Source organism: Maylandia zebra, linkage group LG4, assembly GCF_041146795.1.
Source record: "Maylandia zebra isolate NMK-2024a linkage group LG4, Mzebra_GT3a, whole genome shotgun sequence".
Lineage (NCBI taxonomy): Eukaryota > Metazoa > Chordata > Actinopteri > Cichliformes > Cichlidae > Maylandia > Maylandia zebra.
Window position 1 is genome coordinate 32,977,483 of NC_135170.1, and position 26,310 is coordinate 33,003,792.

Sequence of the window (26,310 nt, forward strand, 5' to 3'; positions counted from 1 at the left end):
CACAGCTTTATTCAAACCTACAGCGTATTGGCTCATTTCTTTGTGCCAAAGAAACGTGTTTCTTTATGCAACTTTGCATCATCTAACCTTTGTGTTTAATTGACTTCTCACAGAAAATAATAGCCGAAAAATTTAAACCTATCTCCCCTCAAAAGTATGTGAACCTACACAGCTCAAACTCAAAGAATGAAGTCAAAATAACTCTGTAGTTTTCTTTGTCAATTTCATGAATATTTCTCTCACAGTAGCCTGATATGGTTTATGTTTATACCACCTTATCTGCCACTCATAAAATGACACATACCAAACCCATATTAGTCAGCATAGTAAACAGTCACATGTTGACTCGTGGTTATTGCAAAATGATCACTCCAGCTAAAAGCACGCTCACTGCTCCGCTGTTTGAAGGGGGCGGACAGATGTGTCCCGATTCGGTCAGACGGTGAGATGTGTGCACTATTTGGAAACAGTTACTTTGAAGCAAACTTACTTATTTCCACTTTCAAAGTGCCATGCCTTCTACTTTAGAGTCTTGGTTTGGATTCTTATCTGTAAGAAACTCACTCAATCAAATTACAAAACGGTCTCACAGGCTGATTGGTGAGCCACAGCTGAACCCAGCATCCTTGCACAGCAGGCAGATGTTTTCACTGTTACACCCTACACACAGTGAGTTTCACTCTCTTTCTTTCTTCAGGATGCAGGTTTACAGTCACAAAGTGCAGAAGAGCACGGCATGAAAGCAGGTTCCTGGAACCATCACTCGCATGAGTAAACAGCTTTCATGTGTTACTATTATTATCACTACGTTGTATTAGGCTTACCTGCTTATGCCATGCATGTGAGGATGGAGGGCTCCTGTGTGGACGATCCAGTCTATCCACAGGTACAAATAAACTAACGTGAACTTGATCTTTTTTGTTTGTTTGCTTGTTTCAGCCGGTTTGGAGGCTGCAGAATTAATTATTAAATCGAGAAACTTTACTGCTAACATCCATATTTCACGTGTGGCTAATTACACTTACAGTATTTAAATATGGGCAATATCAGTCCCCTATGAGACGTGCACGAGCAAGTCAACACTGAGCTCAGTGTTTAGAGCAGAGGTGTCAAATTCTCCTCTGTTCGCCATCTCAAGGGGTCTGGACCATTAAAACCATTGTAATCTACTTAGCTACCAGTACAGACTAGTATAAAAGAATGTCTCCCACTGAGTTGTGGTTGATTTGTGCCATTTTGAAGCTTCGAACTGAATGTTTTCACAGTTACCATCTGTGTTTTAAAACAGGTGTGATGAACGAGGGTGTGAAACTGCACACGCAACTGCTAACAACTTGTGATTAAAAAATAGTTCGCCGAGGAAATACCCAAGATAATTGCACTTTCTGACTCTTAGAGCAACCACAATTTGCAAAAGTAACTTAATGTTTTTTTCAGTATGACTTGAACTTATCAACTGAGCAGTCATGTCCCCTTGGGCTGCATTCAACACCCTGATGTACAGCTTCAATTGATGTGTATGATAAATGGACTCGAAGCACTAAAAGTGCTTTATACAACTTACACAACCGATAAAGATGTTCAACCCAATATCACGGCAAAACCTTGGTGGACTGGTATGGCTGTTACATGTTTTGCTGTGATACTGGGTTTGGGAGGTTTTGCTTTGTAGTGACTATAAAGGAGTTGAAGCCAGGAGCGGTTGTTTTGTTTTTACATAAACGACTTCATCCTAAATATCAGGATGTCAGCGCCTCTTCACTGTTATGGGGAGTGACTCCAGTCAGGTGAGTGACTTAAATACTGCCTGAATTCTGACTGTTTGGACAGTAAAAAAAACACCAACACAGCCACCGCAGCATCTATCGGTTAGTGAAGTTTTTCTGTGAAAGTTTTGAGCTGAGCATTATCACAAGCAACATCTTGGCATTTTCAAAACAGGATGTCACAAATGAGAGGTGAAACTGAGGACAGTGTACATTTATAAGAACTTGCAGCATGATTTTCTTTTCTTGTTGACCTTAAAAGGAACCAAAACTTCTAAAGTAACCTTCATCTGTCATCCAATAAGCCTTTAAACTAGAAGCGGAGCACATGAGGTCATCAGGAAAGTGGTTACTGAGGTTGTAACCTAAGTAGGAAGTAGAATTATTATTTCCCCGAAGGGGGGAAAATCCCAAAGTGCAGACGCAATATTCAATCGACAACTGTATGATCAGTTCTGTTTGTTAGCAGCTTTCAAGATATCATTTTTAAATTTTGTGTGATTGTAGGTAACAATAAGAGCTCTTTTATGTTGCCCACAATTTATTTTTAATCGTGTTCAAACTTCACACCAATATGCTAGGCCGTGGGGTGTGCAAAATGGCTAAGCATTTGACCTTGAGCTTGACTGTTGGCGCCCAAGGTCAAAGTTGACGATGAATTTTTCTTTTTTCAATAAACCGCATCGACTAATATATCAAATGAAAGGGCATGGCAGGAGCTGTACAACACACTTTTTGTTTTTTCAATACGATGCCCTATTATATATGTATTCTAATTTTTGCCTCATAACTTTTGCACTGTCCACTTCCTGCTGTGACAAAACAAATTTCCCACGTGTGGGACTAATAAAGGTTATCTTATCTTATCTTATAGTATAGTGATGCCATAAAGTTTTAAAAATTACACACTACATAAATATCTTAAAATCTCAAGTTTTTACAGCTTGCAGAAGCCAATTCTGCTCTAATCATACAGGGAAAATTAATAAAATACACCATTTTAATATGTAATGCCTCAAAGTCATGTTGTTGTAAAAGCTGGCTGATGTTAGCATGTTGTAATTAAAACATCATAAAACTTAAAAGTTTTAGTATACCCCTTGCAGTACTGGGGGGCAAGCAGCAAGCAGTCCTCAAAAAGCCATAAATAAGAATGTGTCTAGCTAAAACAGGTCACATGACTCGCAGCACCATCCTGTGGTACAGAAAGGTATTACAGAAAAGTACAACCCAGCCCTAATTTGGCTTCAGTTGATATCTCTTATATACAATACAGACACGTTTGATTTTTGATTTTGTTAGAGCTAGTTAATCGCTTTATTTAAACACAGAAATTTATAATAAGCACCTTTAAATTCACCTAACCCTCCCCAAATAGGTTAGTGACATATATTGTTGATCAATGGTCATGAGACTTTGCATAATTATGATGAAGAAACTGACCTCACAGGCTTTGTTCAAAGGAAGCTTTGTTCCTTCAGTGGGCTGGTTTCAGTCATTATTTAAATGCACTGTTTCTAAGGTTGGGGAAACCTGCAGTCAGCTGAGACTGAAGAAGGCACTTGCATGAGTGACGAAATGTTTCTCCCACTGAAAACGCTACGTCCAGATGAACAGAATCAACTTTTGGGGGTTAGCGAGATACAACGGGTTTTCACTGTGATGAAGGCGACTGCAGTCTTACCCTTACATCATCATGGTAACTAATGCTAAACTCAGAACCTGGTCCTGAGCAAATTATGTTCAGGGCTTTGGTTTAAACTCTTCTGTAGCTCAACATTTTCACTGATTTTCTCCACTACAATCTCTAACTGGAGTAATTAACTACTGGAGAGAAACAAAGCAGTGTGCAGCAAAGTTACACCAGTGCAAAAAGCACCACATATTTAGAAGAATAGACATTCATTCAGTTGGTCCTAGTGTACCCAAATTCCATTTTCCACTGCTGGAATTATGGCTAATAGATCAGACATTAGAAAATTAATCAGTCTGTATGCAGAGTAGATAAAATCTGATTAATTTCTCTGTGATCTGACCACAAACTAATTTGTAGGTCTCTGTCATTGGCCTCTACGACTGTCAGACATGAATGGACTGATACTTAAATGTATCCAGTTTTCTAGACAGTTTAAATCACCTGCAGCATTAAGTGGTGAAACAAATATGTACGTCCACTCATGGAGACAAAAAGTTACAATTTTCTGCAGCATCACCAACTCTTGACTTGTTTTTAACATCAGAGTGGATTACTTTTCTAGCTTACTCTACCTGATAATATCTCTGACCGAAGTAGGCGGTGCGCAATCGACCCAGATTGTATGGAGGAAGAGTCAAATGATGCATTTTAAATGCTCCTTTACTGTCAGAGCCTGATACAGAAAGAGTTCAAGCTGCTAACCAGTGTGATTTCTCTTAAATCTGACTTGAGTTTTATGTTAAGTTGGGCAATTAAATGCAAAGAAGGCCTGACTTTTTATGTTGAACCTGCTTCATAGTCTAAGCCTCAGTTATTGGCTGAGAGTTATTGACTTTTTTTTTTTTTTTTTTTAAATAAGCACCAAACTGAAAATCTATAGGAACTTGCTTAAGGTCAGAAAGAGGCACCCCTCCCCATCTGTACCCCTCACCACGAAGCAGCACTCAGCTATAGTTCACCAGGAGACATCGTGTTCCTTCTAACTTTGTAAGCAGCATAAGACCTGACCCCCACCTCCTGCTGTGCAGTCAGGCAAAGCTTTGAATATTCGCTGTTGATCTTCATCAAATCTCAGGGCTCAAAAAGCGATCTCCCCTGGTTTACATTTCTGAAAATAACAGGCTATCTGTCTGCATGCTGCTCTTTAACTGACACCAAATCACACAAACACTTTTTTTTCCCTTTTGTTTTTATTCCATTTCTGCAACAGTTCAGATCATTTGTGTCTCAAGTGGTTCTCAAGGATTCACATTTTATTCTCCGACCTGTTTCACCTGCGTATCAAAACAAAATCCCAAAGTGCAGACGCACAGTTCCTCATACATTATTCACAGTCTGTACAACACACTCCCATAAACACTGTTGCCAAGGGTCCTCAGTAAGGTTACACTCGGGTACAACACCACGTCTGATCACTTTTCCTGTCCCCATGGAGACCAGAATACCTAAGAGGTGTTATGTAATCCATCTATGTCACCTGGATCAGTCATCGGCTGCTCTCTCAGTCTTTAGGTTCACGAGTGTAAAACATGAAAACACTTTAGTTGTAAAATAACTTAATACCAAAAAAGTGTAGAAAATACATTTAATAGTGGCAATAAAATCTCCCATGAGCACTTTGGCCGAAAACGTCTCGAGGGAGTTCAGCTGCAGCGTGTCTCTAGTGTTGACCTTCAGCTCAGCCTGAAGCAGCATACGTGTCCAGAGGGACAAACTGCACTCATTTTTCGTGAAGAAACGTCAGCTGGTTGCAGTGAGGCGATACAGAGACTCACCCGCTGCAGCAGGTTTAACAACCAGACCCTAAAGTGTCCGAATATCCTCGTGTTTTTTCTCATGATTGGATGCAGTTCCTCTTCTGATGCCGGCGGCGACTTTTGAACCCTGTTGGTAAATAAAAGGGGAAAAAAATCCTTCAATTTAATTCACAATCACAAACTGCGGTCACACAATAACTGATTCTTGACCATGACGAAACGAAAAACATTAATATTATCGACAGACATCACAGGGCTCCTGCAGGTCCCTGGAATGTCTTTAAAAATGCTAAGGATTCAGAAAGGTTCAAATGTTCTCTTCTTCTGACACTGCAATTTTGAATCTCCTAGTAAGATAAAGTGCTTTGCAAACACTCGGCAAAAGATATTTTCCAAAATGTTTCAAACAAACAAAAAAGGTTTGAAATTAAAAGGGTAAAAACTTTTACGATGTTCTAGTGTCATGTACATCTAGATCTAGATTCAAAATCTAAATATTTAACACCACCGGAAATTTAATTTGAAACTAAAGAGCATCGTTTCAGCTACTTGCCATTTAACGTGGACCAGAAATGAGTTGATTTGATGATAGAGGCTTTAATGTGAGTGTATCAGACAGAAAATCCTGGACTTTCAAGAAGTTTACATGTTAGTTTGTAACTCTACTTTTTAAACATTTTATAGACAAAGCATTCAGGAAATATTTGCCTTGTTGCTCACTCGGACCACTGAATTATAAAATAAAAGATCTGTGATGACGCACCGTCTTCGTCTGCCGTGCTGATGGTCTGCATAGACACGCTCCTCTGAATGAACTTCGACGGCTTCTTGATTTTGGTTTTCAGTGGTCCTGGTTTCTCAATGAACTGAAACGAGTCGTCGGATTCATTTCCCGCAACCCTGTTGGCCACTGAGACTTTACAGTCTGCTGTGATAGTGGGGGAGGGGCTCTGAGGAGTGACCACGCCTTCCTCGATAGTGTCTGTACTGTGATTGGCTCCTCTGCCTTTCAAGAAATGCCTGAAGGAGCTGCGCTTTTTGGGTCCGTCTGCCTGGTTCTTCTGACCTCCTTTTCCATCCTCCTCTGTAGGTGAACCCGGACTCTGTGGGGAGGCTCGGTCCAACTTTTCCTTGTTTGCATTGAGAAAGCCGTTCTGCAGACCGTTCCTTTGGTTCAACCCACCTACTAGCGAGTCCCTCTGAGTCGACAAGTCCTGTAGCGAACCCGTCAGACCCAAACTGTTCCCGAAAACCAGCGAGTACTTGGGATTGTGGTACTTATGCGCAGGAACTTTCAGGTCAATCTGCCTGGAGTCCCCAACCGATACCTGAAAGCGAGATGTAGTGACGGGCAGAGGCCGGATGTGCTGCATCTTTGGCTTCATGACTGGTGTAGGAAGAGGCGGCTTAGTGATGTTGAACTCTCTGTACAGGTCCACCTGCTCAGACACTGCGTACAGCTCTCGGAAGTCGTTATCAAAGAAGTCCACAGTGTGTCCCGACATCACCGTGATCATGTTCCTGTCCAGCCGGGACGAACTCCAAGTGAAGCTGCAGAAAAAAAAACAGGAGCGTAAACCAAAGCGGTGATTTAAAGTGGACAAAAAATATGAGATAAAACACCGGGAGACACAACTGCTTGAATTTTATTATTTAAGGCCATTTAAAGAATATATACATATACACACACTCCCCTATTTAGCAGGTTTTGGCTAAATCCAACAAACTCAGAGGTCAAACTGGGCTTTTTAGGGCAACAAGAAGTGCTTCCAAGTCTAGTCAGCAGGTTCAGTAACCATTCATCACAAGCTGCTGAGATTCACTTCAATTCAATTTTATTTAAATAGCTCCAAATCACAACAACAGTTGCCTCACAGTGCTTCAGTATGACCTATCCCATGTCCTTGCTTCCTTTGTAACAGCTACATCACCATTTTCGGGTCTTTCAGATGTAAAAATGTAAACTGTGTAAATTTTGGTTAAGACTGGAAGAAATTTGTGACCATTTGATGAAATCCAATATGGCGGTTATGTCAGGGGTGTTTCCATGTGTCGGCCGTAAGTTTTCACGCTTCTTTTCACTGATTAGTTTTTTAAGGCTAACATCAGCATCACCAAATGAGACCACAGAACAAATTTCATGCAAATTAAGTTACTTTTTTTTTATAGCAACAGGGCCACATCTCCACAACAAGGCATCTCATGGAGCTGTAAACTGATGCCTCAAGCTATGGATGCAGTTATCCAACAAACACTAGATACACTTTAGATCTTACCGTTGGTGCCATATTTTGTGAGACTGCAAAATTGGTGGATAGTGGCAGCACAAAGTCAGGTTATAAGACGATCGATGGGAACTTGTTGAGGCAAACCTTGCACATGGTTCCTCCATGAACACAGCGCCAACTTTGACCCTTTGGTGGCGCTACATTGTTTGAGATGCATGCATTAAATTTGGTGAAAATTAAAGATGTATAAAAATGCCGACTCAATACGGCTGCCTCTGTAGAATCACTTTTGAGCCCTCGGTGTTGACCACATAGCTGCAGCCTGTAACTTTTCTATTTAAACTTGCATTCATAATGAGGCATCACGCATGAGTCAGGACATGACTGTGCTCATTTCACCTGCCACAAATCGGTCCCTCCAGTTTTGACTTTAGTCAGTGAAGGAAGATTCGCCTCATCACTGATGTGGTCAGATGACGTGCATTCAGACTCATTTTGTTTGTTTGCAGCTTTCAGAACAGCGATTTAACAACGAGAATACAGCTGTGTGGATCCTGTCAAACTCGGAGCTCAGAGGTGAAATCGAGCTCTTTTGCAATTCTGAACTTTGCACTAATGGTTGCAGCTGTTTTATCAGCATGTATGTAGTTATGGCAACACAACATCTAAAACTGAACAAATGACATTATTTTGCCTTTATGTAGACTAAACTGTATCTAAGAAGTCTTTCTGGGATGTGCAACAACAATAGATTTTTATGTTTCAGTTCATTTAAAGCATATCAGTGCACTGCATGTGTCTGGCTCTTAATGTGATCTCCATTTCCCAGTGCGGCCATCACTAACATTCGATTTAATGTCCTGGATTTAGATTTTTAAAAAGATAAATGTTAGCTTTTGTCATAGCCCAATCTGCACCAGAAACTTGATTTATTCAACACGTGCAAAAATGCGTGTACTTCCTGTCATTGCTGCAGGTTAAAAGGAATCTTTTTCTTTGTAGATTTGCATTAAAATTACTGTTTATATTGATACCTGACATTTATATTCACTGTTCATACTGATATGACTGCTATACGGAAACGTAGGCTCGATGTTTTTTATGCCGTTAACTGTATTTAGACGTGCACTGATTGTTATATGATCTCCCCCCTTCTGGGTTACATATGTTCACCTCTGCAGAATTCTTTTTATCCTCAGCAGCGATAAAATTTATCTATTTGTTTGTTTGTTTCAAATCTTTAATCGTTCATTTACTTGGTTTAATGTTGTTGTGATTTGACACTGTATGAAAAAAACTTAATTGAACTATTAAACTAATAAATAAGGTTTTATTTTGATCCCAGAATGTGCTGTAAAATGCTTCGGCTTACTACAGCAGTCATGCACTGTATATGCCAAGGGCTTTTAATGTGAAGGATAAGGAGAGAAAGCCCTTTTTTGTGTGGATCTGGCAGCGGTACCATTTGCAATACTGGAAAAAGGTTGCAGAATAGAAAGGAACAGAATAAAACAAAGCAATGTATTACTACAATTAAAAATGAGTGAGGAAGATAAGAGAGGTACATTGAGTACAGACAGAGGCTAAATGCCTTTAATTTGTGGATATTGCAACCAAAAAATAAAACAAAAAAAATAAACTTAATCAACTGTAGAAATCTTTAAAAGCTGGATAATTAATTCACCCGCATCACTGCCTGGTGTAGGATTTCATTTAAATGTCATACTTTCACCTAGTGTAAGTTTTTTTATTGTTTTAATGGTTTCTCTGAAACTACTTAATCATTTTAAAGCACTCAGGAGAAAGCGGTACGATTCCCTTATAATAATCTCCCAGGTCATAAACGTCCGGCTCGGTCACCAACGACATTTACCAAAAAGCGGACCTACAACAATACATTTATCTTTTCCCACACTGAACCAACAGCAGATAAGAAGAGAGTGTGTTTAAAAAGCACTTTAGTCATTTTACAAGATTAATAAGCTTCAGAGTGTGTAAGGAGTTATTTGGAGGTTTAATGGAGTTCCTTTTGTGCCGGCTGCTTTTAGAGAAAATGTCTCACACCTAACAGTCACAAACAAGCTGCTCTCATTATGTTGGGTTTACACAAAAGATACAAATAGTCAATCAAATGAAGCACAAATAATGGTTATTTAATAACCATATCAGGATCAGTTAATCTGCTTTGGAGTGAAACTGTGTCAGAGGGACACTGTATTATGTGTAAAAGTGAAACTGTCCAAATGAGTCTCAATTGTGACTCTGAACATGTCACCGTAACATGGAGTCGAATATAGGAGGTCAAGCGGTTCAAAGTTTTGACCAAAAACAAGATACAACTGGACTCGGCACGCTAAGCTGGACTTTTATTTTGAAGGATTTTCCATTTCCCAACGAGAGCATACCTTAATTACATGATTTATCTGTTAGTGTGAATATTTAAATTCATCCCATTCCTTACAGCATATAGAGACATCAGAAAACAAACACCTTGCTGTATATAGTATAATTTAATTTTTGTACAACCACAGTTCCTAAAAAGTTGGGACGCTGTGTAAATAGTAAATAACAACAGAATGCAATCTCATAATCCTATATTTTATTCAAAATAAAACACAGAAAGTATCAAATATTTAAACCATTTAAAGAAAAATCTTGGCTCATATTGAATTTGATGGCAGCAACGTGTCTCAAAAGAGTTGGGACAGGGCCGTGTTTCCCACTGTGTAGCGTCCTCTCTGCTTTTAACAACACTCTGTAAACAACTGAGGAGAGCAGCTGCTGGACTTGTAGAAGAGAAATGTTCTCCCATTCTGGTCTGATATAGGACTTGAGCTGTTCAACAGTCCTCTGTCTTCTTTGTCGTATTTTTAGTTTCATGGTGCTCCCGGACTGCTGGCTGGTCAGTTCACATACTGCATCTATTCTGTGCTATTCTAATAGAAACTCTGCAGTTTAGCTGAAAAAGCATTGTCTGGATCGGAGCATATGTTGATCTGTAGACTATATGCACCTTTCAGTAGCAAATGTAGGTGTGCCGGTAGATTTTCCAGATGTGCAAGCTGCCAGTTCAATAGGCACAAAGGCATGAGATATGAAGATAAAGACAGAGAAGACAGGACGTCTTTGCATGATGGAGCTTTAACCTCCATTTGTGGATGGCACAGTTAATTGTGTTCACAGACAGTGATTTCTGAAAGCTTTTAATGCAGTGCTGATTTTCAGCCTTGTCACTTGCACACAGAGATTTCTCCATATTCTCTGAATCTTTGGAAGATTGTGTACTCTAGATGACGAGACATAGGTTTTCTCAATTTTACACAATTTGCAGATGCAGTTTAATGAAAATTAGTGAACCTCTGCCCATTTTTACCTCAAACATCTTCTCTAAGATGTTTTTAGACCCAATCATGTTATTGACCTGCTCCCACTTAACACAAATACTTGCAAAACATTCCTCCAGCTATTTTCTAAGTACCACTTGTCCAGCCTTTTGTTGCTCCATTACTTTTTGAGACATTTTGCTGCCACTGAATTCAAAATAAGTGCATATTTTTCATGAAATGTCTCAGTTTTCTGTGTTGTGTTATGAATAAAATGTGTTTATGGGACTTGCAACTTATTGTATTCTGTTTTTATTTACATTTTTCTTCTTCTGGGTGCTATAAAATCTTACATAAAATAATAAATTGAAACAGGTTGCTTTATCAACCTTTTCTGCTTCCTTTGAATGCACCTGACCACAAAAAGAAACACTGGTTTGATATTTACCTGTAAGACCCAAACATGACCTTCTCTCCATCCACCAGCATGTATTTGGAGCACAGGGAGCCTGGCAGTTTTCCAAAGGACAGGGCCAGCCCTGCACCTTTTAGCATCCGCACACGTAGATTCTGTAAAAGAAACACCTGTTGGATTACACACTGGCTTACCTGTGTCAAAAATGTCACACAGGTAAGCCTGAGTAAACGGACCCCAGCTATCGGGCATCCGTGGCTTTTTCAAGGATGACTGGCTGATTTACAGAGATGCCAAGTCAAATTTCTGCAGGCACACCCAGAAACATAAAGTCAGCTTTCATAATAAGTAAAGGCTAAAACCCAAACACTTCAGCCACCTCTGTTTACTTAGAGGGAAGCAGGAAACGAAAAGGACGTAAATGCTGAGTAGACAAACTGGGAGGAGGCTCTCCTGTGGTGTCAACCCTGGCGTGGGGTGAGAGCGTCAAGTTACTGTCCTTGGATCTGTTCTCAGGATCTATGAATGTTCCCTTGTCACTAGTAACAGTAACAGAGCCCGGCACTCTGAAAGGGTCTTTCACAGCCTTATAAACTGATACCACAATGGCCAGCCATTCCACCACTCCGGTTAAACCAGACTGGAGCTGAAAAAACTCTGCATACAACAGATAAGACTGGGTATTATGACACGGTGAAGATAGGATGACAGATGACTCACTATTTGCGCTTAATCTAAATCAGCACCTAATGTCACTTCTCAGGTTCTGCACCACAAGAAGCAGCAATTACATGTTAGCTCGTGCTAGCGTCTGCTCAGCAGTCGATTTTCCAGTAATTCCTCAAAAATTATTAATTTGACCCTCCCTGTTTTACACTGGAAGGAAAATACTTCTTTTTATTTTCACACATACTTTCACACAAGTGCTCCAACAAGTCCATTTCCTCACATTTTATTGATTTCCTGCTGTTTATCAGTTTCCTAACCACTACGTCTGCTACTTTTAGCTAACTAGTTAAACTGTTCTTGCGAAACCTTTAATGATCTGTTTTAGTTACTTAGATAATACTTTTTCAGCCTCAATCTTTGACTTTTTTTTATGACTGAACAATTTAATCAGTTACTTTAATCCTATTTTTAACCTATTTCAATCATTTACTTAAAATTTTAGCTAACCGCTACATCCGCTACTTTTAGCTAACTAGTGTAACAGTTTGTGCAAATCTTTGCAATCTATTTCAGTTACTTATATAAAATGCGTTTTTTTCATCCTTAATCATTGACTATTTTGCTGACTTAACTATTTAATTTGTTAATTTTATCCCTTTTTAAAAACTATTTCAACCATTTACTCAAAATTTTAGCTAACCGTCTACTGTTTATGTTTTATGTTAAGCTGTATCAATTCTTTAAAAGTCCCATTAAAAACTACTCCATCCATTCAATGCTGGATACTTTTCTGAGCAGTAAATTGGCAGGTTTCACAAACGAAATTCCTGTAACTTCCAATGCTCTGCTGCAAAGGCAGTTATGAGAAATCAAACATAAAACTACCCTTAGGGTTAAGTGGGAAAATGTAAGGTTTTTGTAGTTGGTTCGGTAAGTGTATTGCCAAGTTTTCCTGGTTCATGTTTTAACTAGATCAAACCTTTGAGGTAATTAACTTGTCAGCGATTTCCCAGAAAGCCTGGCCTATGATTCAGAATAAGTTTTAATCTGGGATAATTCCAGCCGTCATCGGCATTGTTCCAGGACTCAGCAGTGACCTACTGAGCTGTTTTCCCATGTTCATTTCCTCTTTGTTTACTGTGTTAGAGAACCTCCTCTCTCTGCAGCGCTCTGTTTGCTCACCCGCAGATGCATCGCGTTAATCTGCAGCCGAGAGCACATATCCAGAAAGTGGGGCACTCCCCTGGCCTCCAGCACAACGTAAACTGCCACGCCACGCCGTGACGAAGCATCCAGCAGGTCCTGGAGAATCTGCAGGTCCGTGAGGAGGTCCATGACGATGGCCACTACCTGCGAGAAACAGACGAGAGAGGAGCCATCTCACGTTACTCGTGCATATCCATTAACACTTGTGCTCTTTTTCAGTTATTTGAGCAGTCATATTTTTTTTTTAATTTGGAAACAACAATTGCTGAACAAAAGAAGAAGACTTTAACAGCAAGCATACACAATACACAAGTATGTGAATATTATTCAAATATAATAAATAATTCACAAAATATTGAGACTCATTGGATTGAGGCTCTCAAAGTTTTAGTGCCATTTAAAGCAGATAGCATGTGACTGAGGGCATCCCCTAATGTTCGCACCATGTGTGCTCACCGCAAGCTGGTTGAAATTTTTATTTCAAAGCTAGTTTAAAGTTGTTTAACAGTTCATAAGGTGGTCCTGACTTCCATTTATACCAGTTCATTTGCTTACTGTTAAACTTAAGTACATTTTGCATGGAGCTACAGAGGCTATGAGGATGGTTGTGAGCAGTCAGGTTGGCAGTTCAACTCCAGGTCCAGCCCCATCAGCAAAACTATTTCTCTTTTACTTTTGCTTTTTCATCCCACACATCTGAAATTAATTTGGTAGCCTTGGTGTGAACTTTAAAGATATTTAAAAAATGTAAACTCATGAAATGAGTCATGTAAAAATGCAGTCTATCTATACACACTTACACCCACTCTAACTGACAGATCAATAAAGAGCAGACGTCACGGTTATGTCACCGCAGTCGTGTACATAATAACAGAAAATATATGAAATAAAACCCGAAAGACGTTGGGACTAAGTAAAAAAACCAAAACCCATCTTTTTGTGCCTTTAGTCATGGGAACAGAAATGTAAGTTTCATTTTTGTTTGTTAAACAGACAAAAGAATTTCATACCAGACACACACATAAAGGCGAAGTCAGCAATAATGAATGATTAGAAAGGAGGGATCCTTATAGAAGACACCTTGTTACCAACTTTAACAGACAAAACAAATCAGTCATTCTCATTGTTTCTTCATTTATGTATCAGTCAATCAGCAGATATATTAGAATGTGTGATATGACACATTTATTTTTCACTATGACTGAAGATAAGCTCAGCTAAGCCTCTGGATTTAATAGTATCATTGCGGTCACAGCATGACCGAGCTAATTTATATTTGGCTTTAAATCTACACAGAATCTAGGCTGTAGGCTGTGCAACAGGCCGAAACCATTGCCAGCATTTATACTTGTGCACATTATGCTTGCGATGCTAAAATACCCGTTGGTGGTTGAGTTTCTCTATCCGAGCTGCTCAGTTCCCTTCCAGTCAGTTTGAAAAATAGCAGCACAAGAAGGAGTAACCAGAAATGAGTTGAAGGAAATGACTGCACTCACTGCAACAATGCAACGAGTATTTTCCTCTCTAGAAAGATGCACGTCAGGTTACAGCACAAGTGTGTGGTTGCAGCATACCTATGATTTAGATATAAGTCTGAGTTCTGAACCCTGAAGTTACAGAGGAAGCATCCACGGATACACCAAGTCTAAACTTTATGTCCTCATTGATCACTTCATCACACAAATTTAAAGTGTCTTGGGCAACAAACTACATTTATGCTGTGGCATTCAGAGGGTAGGGTCACAATTTGGCTTTAATGACATGAAAGCACTTATCCATCCTGCCTTGTACCAGCATTTAGGGTGCTGACGGTGATGTCATGGTGTGGGAGATATTTTCTTGACTGTCTTAGTAACTGTTCAGCACTCAGTTTTATTGCTGACCGTGTCCATCCCTTTATGACCACAGTGTACCCATCTTCATATGACACAAAGCACCAAATCATCTCAGACTGGTTTCTTGAACATGACAGTGAATTCACTGCCCTCCACAGTCACCAGAGTAGAGCAGCTTCGGCACGTGGTGGAACGGGAGATTCATATCATGGGCGTGCAGCAGACAAATCTGCACTAACTCTATGATGCTTCTCGTGCTCTCACCATGGACCAAAACCCATGTTTCCAGCACCTTCTTGAATCTAATAAAGTGAATGGCAAGTGCACAGGTAATTCAGTAAGGAAATAAAAGCTGAAACCACTTCTGTTTTTTTCCTGTAAAACACCTCAGACCAGCCTGATGGGGAAAAGTCACGATTCCTGTGTATTTACTTTTAAATCCGGCTGCGGGATGCACCATTTAAACATTAAAACAACATCTGAATGTTTCCACCACTCCCACTGCCAGTCCGAACAAAGGCACCAGGGCGCTAACCTGTCATTAGTCTTGTGATATGAAGTTTAAACACGCAACCTTCCACCACGGCAGCAGTTCACACTTCTGCATAACTTGTTTTTCTAGGCGATTAAAAGTTTTAGCAAAGACAGTTTGGACAAATGCCAGCAACGGCTACGACTCACAGCACCGCTAATCTGAGCAAGAAATCAGCAGCTACATCTCTAACAGATGCATTTATAACACTTTACAGCATACAGTTTAATTATGTACTGGATTTATTAGACCAATAAGACTGCTGTTTGTACTGAGATGTTTTATAGCCTCTCCTGGTTTTTGTACCCTTAAGAGCAGTTTCAAAAGACCATGTGACTCTTTTTTTCCCCATTTCCTTATTACAGTTTGTTTGGGACTCATCCAGCAAACTGAAACTAGTTCTCCAGGAAGACACGAGTTTGAATAACACAGTAAACCAGGCATGACTCAGTGAAGCTCCCGTCATCAAATTCTCATCCAAACTGCTTACGATGCATTTTATGTTGGAAAAAACATCTATCCAGAAAATGCTTAATCTGAACTATTTCAAGGTTTTCTGGAAATTGAAGCGTTATTTTCATACACGCCCATTTGGTATGGCTAACGGTTATTCCACCTGCCAAGACTGTTTTATTACATTGACCTTCCACGAGCTCTGGCTGATAAACCTGATAACATACACTTATTTTAAAGTAATAAAATAAGTGTATGTAGAAGTTCATTTTCAACAGAGGGTGAAACGAGGCCAAGCACAAGAGAAAGAAGGATTATTTTGAAACGTGACTTATGTAAAGCTACTCTTTTAGACTCCAAGAGTAAAAATATGGAGCTGGAAGTGAGCAGATTAGATCCACTTCAGTTGTAGTGGTTTACAAGTTCACCTAAAAGAGGTTTGGGCTGTTTGTCCACAAACAGCAGGTTTACGATGGCGCTGTTGTGAAATTTGAGTTTTTAAATCAACCACTCCTTTTAGGTGGGTACAGAGATTTGCCAATAGCATTGTGCTTTCAATGAGGGCTTTAAAAATTAATTAAAGGCACCTGTCAGCAGCAGAGAAGTATTTACATGACTCACAGTTCAAAATAACTCTTATTTGTCTTATACCAGCCTTTGGTGCAGACCCCGAGTTGCCCCTCTGCCTGACATAAACTGTTTCCGGTTTAGCCCCTCCTCCATTAAGCAAACTTTGTCTTGATTGGCTGGTGCTCATAAACATAAGGTTTGAACAGCAGGTGGGTGGGACTTCTCTGTAACACACAACCATCATCAGTAAGAACAACTGAAACAGTGTTTAGAGGCCTTGGCACTCAGGGTCCACCTGGAGCATAGTACCTGTGTATATTACAGGAAATAAGGAAAAACACAACAGTTCCCCCCATAGAGAAGTGGTTTAACAACCATTAGAACAGTTTCCAGGGTTTTTTTTTTCAGGTGTAGCTGCATAAGCAGAGACCAGCCTCACTAACTTCTGATGCAAACAGTTATTTTGTTCTGTAAGAAGCCTGAAATACAACAGAAACAGTTCATAGCTCCAACAGTTACTCCTAGTAGGCGTCCCGGCAAATAAACGTCCTTGGACTTTCTATTACTATTATTGTCATTATTATTTTATATTATTGTTCTGTTTATTTTTATCCTGCTGCTAAACTAATTTCCACTTGTGGGACAATAAAGAAATTGAATTGAATTGAGAACTGGGATAAAGTGATGTCCACAGCTGACATATTTATATTTAAGCGAGATCTTTTCAAATGCCCACAGTTAAAAAACACACCTCACAGTCACTCTGATCCGATTTAGCATCAGTTTTTCAGCCCCGAAAGCCATGTTCATGTTTTATCATGTACAGACATCTAAAAAAAGAATTTACACACAGTTTATTTAGTAGCTGAAGTGACACTTTAGACATGAGCAAAGATCAATGTAATATTTTTATTGTTACTTTTAACGACCTGGAAACACCTGGAGAGCTCTGTGTGTTTGTTGGCGAGTGCTGCTGCCAGTCTTTGTTCATGGCTGGGCTTCAGCTTGTTTTCTCTGGTATCTATCATCACGTGTGATATAATGGAAAACCTTCCACTGTGGCAAATTGGATCAAACACTTGAGCCCTGTGACGTGAATGGACAACACCTTGTGTAAATGACTTCTCCTGATGGGATTCTGGTGAAGAGCACCTTCTTCATGTGCATGAAAATACGCATGACATCACCTGAATCGAAGAACTCGTTGTTTTCTTTCCCTTTCAGGCGACATTTTCTGCTTTTTCTCTTGAATGCAGTTTGACCGGTAACTGTCACCTCAGCTCTTTCATATGTACATCTCAGCTCTTCTCTTGGATTGTGATAATGATCTCCTGTAGAGTAATGTTATGCATCCAGGATTAACGTGTGCGTGCGTGCACCACTTAAACTGCACAAGGACTCTTTCAAGTATCTGTCAGGCTTTTAGGAGGGGATGAGTTATTTTACCTGAAGGGGAGCAATCTGTGCCTGATTCATTAAGCTGACACGGTGCTGAGCAGACTGCTGTAGATGGATAATAAAGTGGATTATTAACTATTCAAATATGATGAGTTCTGCACATCTTTATTCGTCTTTCCACCCAGCAAATACAGCCTCTGGTGCTGCCTGTCAAAACCAATCGCAAGTGAGCGATTCTCCTCATTAGCTATGATTTTCGCACCTGGGATTTGAGCCAATCAGACGGAGTCGTGCAAAACTCCAAGTGGGCGAGGAGAAAAGTTTTTTTTTTTTTTTAAAAAAGAGCAGCTTGTTAAATGCCAACCTTAACCTGGTCTGCAGGATCTTGGGGGAGGCTGCCACTCAGCCGCTCAGCTTTTCCCTTCTGCGTTTTAATGACTCAGCTTGTTAAAACTTGCACAGGACTCTCCCATTCATTTAGCTTTTATCATTTTATTTACCCACGCTGGCGTCGTTAACCCTCACCTCCTTCTACCTTACTAGAAAATTCTCTGAACAAGCGTTACAACAACGCTACTGCAGCGCTACAACTTGCAGATGCCCCTCAAACACGCCATGTGCAGTTTGCTGGTCATTACATTTTGAGAAAAAGGACGTGAGGATACACTGGCGCAGTGAGTGTGCTGGTTAAAATCAAACAGATCTGAGAAAAGTTTCCGTCCGATTCCTTAACTTCAGTAACTTAATGAAACCATTAAAAAAGTGCGGCCTTCAGAATATGGAATTTGTCAGTGTTACAGCCTCTGACAGCTCACAGAAGTAGGCGGAATTTTGCCACTTTTACAGTTCTCATTAGTTTTTCCATTTGAGCATTTTTGAACCTTCATAACTTCAATCAATGAGATTTTCAAGGCTGAAAAAAACATTTAATCTCTGTTAAAACTTCCAACTAAATCAATTTTGGAAACACCAACTGCATCACAATGTTCCAAAAATATTTATTTTATCTTTAATTATTATTTATTTATCTTTATCTTATTTATCCACCTCCATTGTCAAGTTTGCTGACGACACTGCTGTTGTGGGCCTGATCTCCGACAACATCGAGACGGCCTACCTGGAGGAGATTAGGAACCTGGAGACCTGGTGCCAGGAGAATAACCTCCTCCTAAACATCAGCAAGACTAAGGAGCCGATCGTGGACTTCACTACAAAGCAGGCGAGGAATTACAAACCCCTCATCATCAGTGGCACGCCAGTGGAGAGAGTGGACAGTTTCCGATACCTGGGTGTCCACATCACTCAGGACCTGTCATGGTCCTGTCACATCAACACCCTGGTTAAGAAAGCCCGTCAGCGTCTCTTCTTCCTCAGAAGACTTAGAGACTTCCATCTGCCACTGAAGGTGCTCAAGAACTTTTACTCCTGCACCATCGAGAGCGTCCTGACGTCAAACATCTGCACCTGGTTTGGGAACAGCACCAAGCAGGACAGACGAGATCTGCAAAGGGTGGTGCGCTCGGCAGAACGCATCATTCAATCAGAGCTCCCTGACCTGCTGTCCATCTACACCAAGCAGTGCAAGTCCAAAGCTAGGAAGATTATGATGGACCTCTCCCATCCCAACAATGGACTCTTCTCACTGTTGAGGTCTGGGAAGCGCTTCCGCTCCCTTAAGGCCAAAACAGAGAGAATGAAGAGGAGCTTCTTCCCCCAGGCTATTCGGGGCCTGAACCAGGTGTAGGACTGGACTCTCCCAAACACGTCACTATAAGACTGGACTCTCACACACGTCACCACACGCACCACCACACATTTCCTATAATTCTATAATTCCTATAATTTATAATCCTTATCTTTATAATCTCTTCTGCTATTTGCACATTCTTTACTGTAAATTCCTAAGTTAATTTGTAAATTTTTGTAGTAAATTGTAAATATTGTAAAACTTTTCTTCTGTCATTTAATGGTCGGGCATTGTACAGCTACAAGCATTTCACCCCCATGTCATACTGTGTATGGTTGTGTGTGTGTGACAAATAAAATTTGAATTTGAATTTTTTATGTTTCCCATAATCAGCTTTTAGCATTAGTATCATGGGATGAATTACATTTTTAACAGAAAACTTTAATAAATCAACCCCTGGTACCCCGATTGTTTGATCTGTTTTCTGATAACTCACGAGAGAAAACTCAAAAGAATCTCATCGACATGTGGAATAGGAACCTAAACACCAGATAAAGCCAGGAAAAACCTTGGAGCACCTCGGGAGTGCATTAATGTCAGTAGTTCTCTTCATAAAGACAGCGATGGGTGATCAGGTGATCATGTTTTAGTCATAACCACCCTGTCTGCAGGGACCCAACGAGATAGAAACACAACGACGTCTCTTTCAGGGCAACATTGACAACAGAACAACCTTTAGCCAAAATCTGAGAACCACTCATTAAAATAACCTCAAACATAGCAGTGGACTTACTCGGGCCTCCAGAACCTTTTCTTCTTATTAGCCACTCGGTTTATTAAAAAGTATTTAAAAGTGACATACTACACAACATTTCCAGTTCGATGTTTTTATTACTGGTCACTAATTAAGTAGCACAGGTCAAAATGATCCGTTTTTATCTTATGCTAGACCTCAGTACATCCCTTCAGCTCATCCTCTGTCTGAAATAAACCAATTTAAGTCCTATACTTGAAGGCCACAAGACACCTCAAAAGTACAACTACTTTATGTAAAAGTACAGATATCCCACGAGAAGTATCAGAGAATATCAGAGGGAATATATGAAGAAATAAACCCAACTGAGTTTCTGTTTGAAAAGAAAACAGCAGCAGCTTTTCCCACTATGACGTTCCCAAAGAAACCCTGAATAAATCAATCATTCCCTTTTACGCTGCAAGCTGAAACTCGGAGCACCGGAGTAGAGCGCTGCGCCGTGACGATGGAAATTCCAGGTAAAAAGTCAGATGTGTATCTTTTATTTTCACTTTGACTTACAGCTGAAAAATGACAAAAAGCTCTTTGAGTTACGACAAATGTGAAAAACTTGAAACCCGCCTGCAGCTTCTGCTCTGTGGCGACTCATTAAACTGTTAAGACGGTGCAGTTATCAAGATGTAAACCTGCAAAATGTATGTACATGTACAAAGTGTACATATATATGCCACAATGTGAGTTATATGCATACATGACAGTATGGACGACTAAGGTACAGATTGAATTATTGAAGAAATCTTTGAATAATCTTTATTCAAGCAGGCCTGAAACTAAAGATTATTATTGTTAATAGTGAATATTCTCCTGTTTTGTTTTGTTTTTCCATAACTCTTATATATTAAAAGTGAGAAAACTTACTCTCATTATCAAATTAATCATCCAATTACTGCGTGACAGGATGAATCTGGATGAAGGAAGTGCTACACGACTCAGCGGGGTGAAAACAAACTCAGTCCAAAAATTATTCTTGGAACAATTCAGGCAGCGAACCCCTTTTTTATATGGACATTTTAAATTGTTTAAAAGTATTTTTTACCCTAAAAAGATCAATTATCAAAACTTTTGATATTATTGATATTATTTTGTTTTTAACAGGCCGTCCCTGTCACTCTACCTGTCCTTTGCACTCAAAATAAATCCTAAAAAGCTGAAGCTTTAACTCAAACTGACATTTATGATGATGAATTCGGCAAGACAGGAAACATGAGGACTGACTGTAACCGGCTCAGTCTGGGGGAGGGGGGGGGGGGGGGGTTCTTTGTCACTTTCGTGGTCAGGTGAGCGTCTGCAGCCAATCGCTGTTAGTATTACAGCATTATTCTCCTTCTTTGTTAGAAGTAGGTCAGGGACTTCTCCTTTAATTGCTCCATATATAAGAAAGGAGTTTCCTTTGTTTGGTTTAGGTGCAGGAGCTGACTCGTAAACTTTCCTAAATCTGAATCTGCAGGTGTTTTATTCCACCTGTTTTATTGTTTGATGCATGCAGTCACATTTTTGTATCAGCACTTTTAGAGGCAAGTCATGTAAGAAGCAAAGTGCTCGGCAGGAAAGCTCAGAGGTTTCTTCTTATTTAAAGTTTCACTATTTCATGCCTGTAGAATTTGAATCTCTGTGGATTTGAAGTTAAATCAGGACAAAACTGAATACTTCTCACTGTTTTCTGGCTTCATAAGCACTACATCACAGACTAAGCGAACACTCACCTGCAGCCCTGACTGTTTTTATCGCTTCAGGTTAACAAATAAAAGGACTGAAGTTCCTATAAGTCAGGGTGTCCCAAATTTGGTGGGTTATTATAGAAAAATGTGAATAATTAAAGAAAAACTTTAAAACACTTGTGCGTAAATTTGAGTTTGGTTTAGATGCTGTAAACAGGGTGGATATGCAGGGTTTCTCTTCTTTTCTGTTACCTTGTGTGACTCCTGGATGAGCCTCCTCACCACCGCCTTGATGTGCGGTCCCTGCTCTTTGGGGGGGTGGGTGTACACGGACACCCGGGTCACCCCCTTGTAGACGCCGCTGCTGCCGGGCCAACCGATGTCCAGAGTCGGGACCTCTGTGTCGGACATCTGGGGCCAGTAGGTGGAGTGGACCCCGGAGTCCGCGCTGGAGGAGCCCTTGGACTTGTCGTGCTCCCCGGACTCGGAGTCGCTGTCTGTGTCGTACTCGTGGAAAGTTTTGCGGATAACTTTGACCTCCCGGGCGCATAGGAAGTCTTTGGTGTTGTCCTCCTGGAGGCGCATCTTGAAGGCTCCGTCCCCATTCCTCAGCAGCTGCTCCAGGGCCGCACGCTGCTCCTCACTGTAGTAAAACTCTGGCTTGGACTCCGGGACCTTCTCGTTAACGTGCTCATCATCCATGCACACCAGCTGAGACTCCGCCATGGCCCAAAGATTTAAAAATAACTTCCCCCTCAGTGCGCCACCGCTGCTGATTCCGCTGCTGCTGTTGCTGCTTCCCAAGAACCGCAATACCTGTGCTGACAGGTAGCAAGGGGGCGGAGCCAACAGGTACGTTATTAAAGAACATCCGGCCTGTAAACTTTCAGAGTACAACTTTCAAAAGGCAACAACGAAGTTTGTCAGTGGTGGATCCTTCAGAGTAGAGGAACGTTATTGTAGTTAACCAGAGATGTCAAACTTATTTTATGTTATCGGCCATATACACACTACTTTGCTCTTAAGCATTATTGTAAAGAAGTTTAACTACTCATTTAATCCCTTACTTGACCTAATATGAGAACTAGAAATGCAGTTTCAACTCATCTCATTGCCCAGATGGTTCTGTATTTATAAAACATTAAAACAAGTTTTTTTTAATTCACAGAAATATTTTTAACTGTAGACACAGCATAATAAAAACAGAGATTTTAGTTGATAGTGGAAAACAGGAACTTTTATGTCATTTCTGTCATGGTTCTCAAGATCTGGAGAGGTCGTGGTGTGTGTATTGTTTGTCTTAACCTCTCCCACCAGGGCGGAACTGGACCTTGGTTCCCCGCCTCTGAACCCACCCTGAACACACACCTGTGGCTCATTCACACTGATCCTGGCAGACTACTTAAGATGGCAAGAGAGGCTGCTTCCTCGCTGGATTGTCACATTACCAAGTGTCAGTGTAGTGTAACCTATGAAAATGTTCCTTTGATCCCCTAGAGTTTCCTCCTGACTTTGTTTTTTCCTCTGTGTACAGGCCTTCTAGACTCCCTGCCCGTCTTCCCTGCCGTCTGGATTTCTGTGGATGTGTGTGAGTGAGCGTGAGCTTCTTAGTGTGGACATTTTTGAGTTACGGATCGAGTGGAAGAAGAGCGTGTGTGTACCCCCATCTTGGACCTTCCCTTCGGACCCCGCCCTACTCCCTGGAGCCCCGTGTTATCTGTTCCACTGTATATATGTATATATTCTCACTTGGTGTCACATTTCAAATAAACCCTCACCCTCTCTCTAAACTTCAGAGTCCTGCGAGTGAGTCCTCTGCCTACTAATCTGTGACAATTTCATTGTTTTATCTATTACTTGACTACTTTGGTGTAGTATAAATGGTAATGCGGGAGGAGTCTTTATCAGTAGGAAAAGCTGCAAAATTTATGACAATGCAGCTAAAAGTTCAAAATCTATGTACAAAGGTTTCCAGCAGGTCTGTTTGGAGTCTTATGTTTTGCATCCCAACTAAAAAATACTTCAAATTAAAACTAAATGCAGAAAAGCATCTTATGTAACTAAAATAAAAATAAAAACTAGACTTTTGAAAAAAGTTCTCGTTGTCCAGGGCTGTGTGCTCGGGTGTGCACTGGCTCACTCTGGCTCTGCTGCTTGGCGGGGCCTGGCCCCCCTGGCTCTATCGGGCCCCTTGCAGGGTGTGGGGGCTCTCGGGTCTCTGGGTCCAGGGCTCAGTCTGCTCTGGCTTAGCCGGCTGCTTGTGGAGCCTGCAGGCTCGTCGTCACTGCTGCCCACCGTGGCTTCTGGGTGACCATCGTCCGGAGCTCTCCTCCTTTTCCAGGTGGGTGGCGTGATCGCCCCTGCGGTGGTCCTCCTTGGGATTTCGTGCTCTGAGGGGGCCTGTAGATGTCAGGGACCCGGGTCTCCTCCATGCCTGCTTCATGTCCTGGGGGGCAGGGCTGTGGCTCCCTACACCCACTATCAAACACTTACATGGAGAAACCTTATGAATACAAGCGCACTCACACACACAGGTTTGCAAACAAGTACTCACAGACACTCACTATCTTGGTCAGCTGCTGCCTCGAAACATATCATGCATCATTAATACCATGTGCTGCTCAGTAACATTTAATATTTATTATTTACTGTTACTCGTGGTTGTGTTGGTTGTTGCTATGGTTTCCTTGCTGTGTTGTTTTCGTTTTGTTTTTTGTTTTTTTAAGCAGGTGTTGAAGCAGATTTTCAGTCTTTTATTTCTTTCTTTATCCCTCTTCTCTATTTTTCTCTCCCTCTCCTTCTGTTCTCTCCCCAACTTCTCTTTCCTTATTCTGTTCGGTCCTGTGCGTTCTGATAAAAATCTAATAAACTATGACTATGAAGTCGACCTTTCTTGGCCTTCAGACAAGAATTCTGATTGCGGCAGTGCCGGACAGGACAGCAAAACCAAGAATAAAAAGTTTATATATTTTTCAGTTTGGTAAAAATTTCTATTACATTTAACATTTTATTACTGTCTTGTTATTGTACTTTCTGTACTGGTTTTCCTAAATATTGCTAATGACATATTCCCTCCATTCAATAACAATCAAAAAGACTAAAACTAAGAGTGAAAATTTAAAATAAATAAATAAATAAACCTAAACATGTTCAAACAATCTAAACTGAACATAAACAAAAAAAAATCCAATCTGGAAACCAACAGAAACTAAACTGAACTGAAAGCAAAAAGTCAAAATAGAATAAAAATAAAAAGTAATTAGAAAATACAAAACTATAATAACTCCGAAGCAAAGGTTCCCAAATGGTGTGTTTTGGGATTTTGCACAAAAAGTAAGGAATTAAATCTTAAATGTTCTATATCAGAACACATCACCAGGCCCTGATTAGTAGTGATGAGGGGGAAAAAACAAAAACATCTATTCACGTCCACTTATCATTATCAGGTTTGCAGAGGAGCTGGAGTCTATCACAGCTGCCACAGGGTGACAGACATGGTACACCCTGAACAGGTCACCAGTCTAACATAAAGAGACACACAACCATTCACACTTATGGGAAATTCAGAGTTACCACTTAACCTAACCTCACTAACTGTGGGAGGAAGCAGGAGCACCCGACGAGAACTGACGCAAACACGACAAACATGGAAACTTCACAGACGGTGGAGTCAAACTCAGGACCTTCTTGTTGTAAGGCAACAGTGCTAACCACGATGCCACCATGCTGGTACACAAAAGCACCTAAAGAAAAAAAAACTGTCTGGAGATATTACTGCAAAAGCTTCCTGTTTCCACACATGTTATCTTAGTCACCTAGAAACCAAACATCGCTTCTCATCCCTGGCCTAAAGTAAGAGAGCACCGGATCTTAACGAGACGCAGAGCCTGTGTGAAAGTTTCTGATACAGAAATGGATGCATGTTACATTAGCGGTGCTCTCTGCAAACTAAAAAGTGTCGTTGGTACCCTGCTCAAAAATCCCTTCATCTGATGGTTCAGATAAAACTGTCACTGATGTCATTCCACAAGACATGGGGGTTGTTTTCTGCAGCTATAAATAGATGCTGTCCTGCTACTCTTCAGTGAGCTTTCTTTAGAGAAAAAGCTTTGAGTGACTCTGGATAACAAATGGATATCAGACAGTGAACTTTCTCTTACATCAAAGACACAGATGTTTGGATTTATTGAGTATTTTACTTTTTTCTATGTTATGGTCTATGAGCAAATTTTCATTTTTTTTTATTAAGTTATGTTGTCAGAAATGTGATATTGGGTTTATTTGTATTGAGTTGGGCTGTTTT

The 26,310-nt window shown here is 40.5% G+C and overlaps 1 protein-coding gene across 1 annotated transcript; it reads right to left on the bottom strand.

The window, feature by feature from the left end:
- Positions 1–4,617: 4,617 nt before the first annotated feature.
- fam83fa (family with sequence similarity 83 member Fa) lies at positions 4,618–22,837 on the bottom strand. Its single transcript, XM_004556346.3, has 5 exons — positions 22,260–22,837; positions 13,037–13,204; positions 11,219–11,340; positions 5,983–6,770; positions 4,618–5,346 (listed from the first exon to the last, which is right to left on the bottom strand). Exons 1-5 carry the CDS (start codon positions 22,731–22,733, stop codon positions 5,297–5,299), a joined length of 1,602 nt encoding a protein of 533 aa, XP_004556403.1. The 5' UTR covers positions 22,734–22,837; the 3' UTR covers positions 4,618–5,296.
- Positions 22,838–26,310: the final 3,473 nt, after the last annotated feature.

Excerpts from the sequence above, each read along its gene's own strand:
- fam83fa (XM_004556346.3), bottom strand. The coding sequence starts at position 22,733 with ATGGCGGAGTCTCAGCTGGTGTGCATGGATGATGAGCACGTTAACGAG. Across the intron at positions 13,205-22,259 it reads TCATCCAGGAGTCACACAAG|GTAGTGGCCATCGTCATGGA; the intron begins GTAACAGAAAAG and ends TGTTTCTCGCAG. Across the intron at positions 5,347-5,982 it reads CAGCACGGCAGACGAAGACG|GGTTCAAAAGTCGCCGCCGG; the intron begins GTGCGTCATCAC and ends ATTTACCAACAG.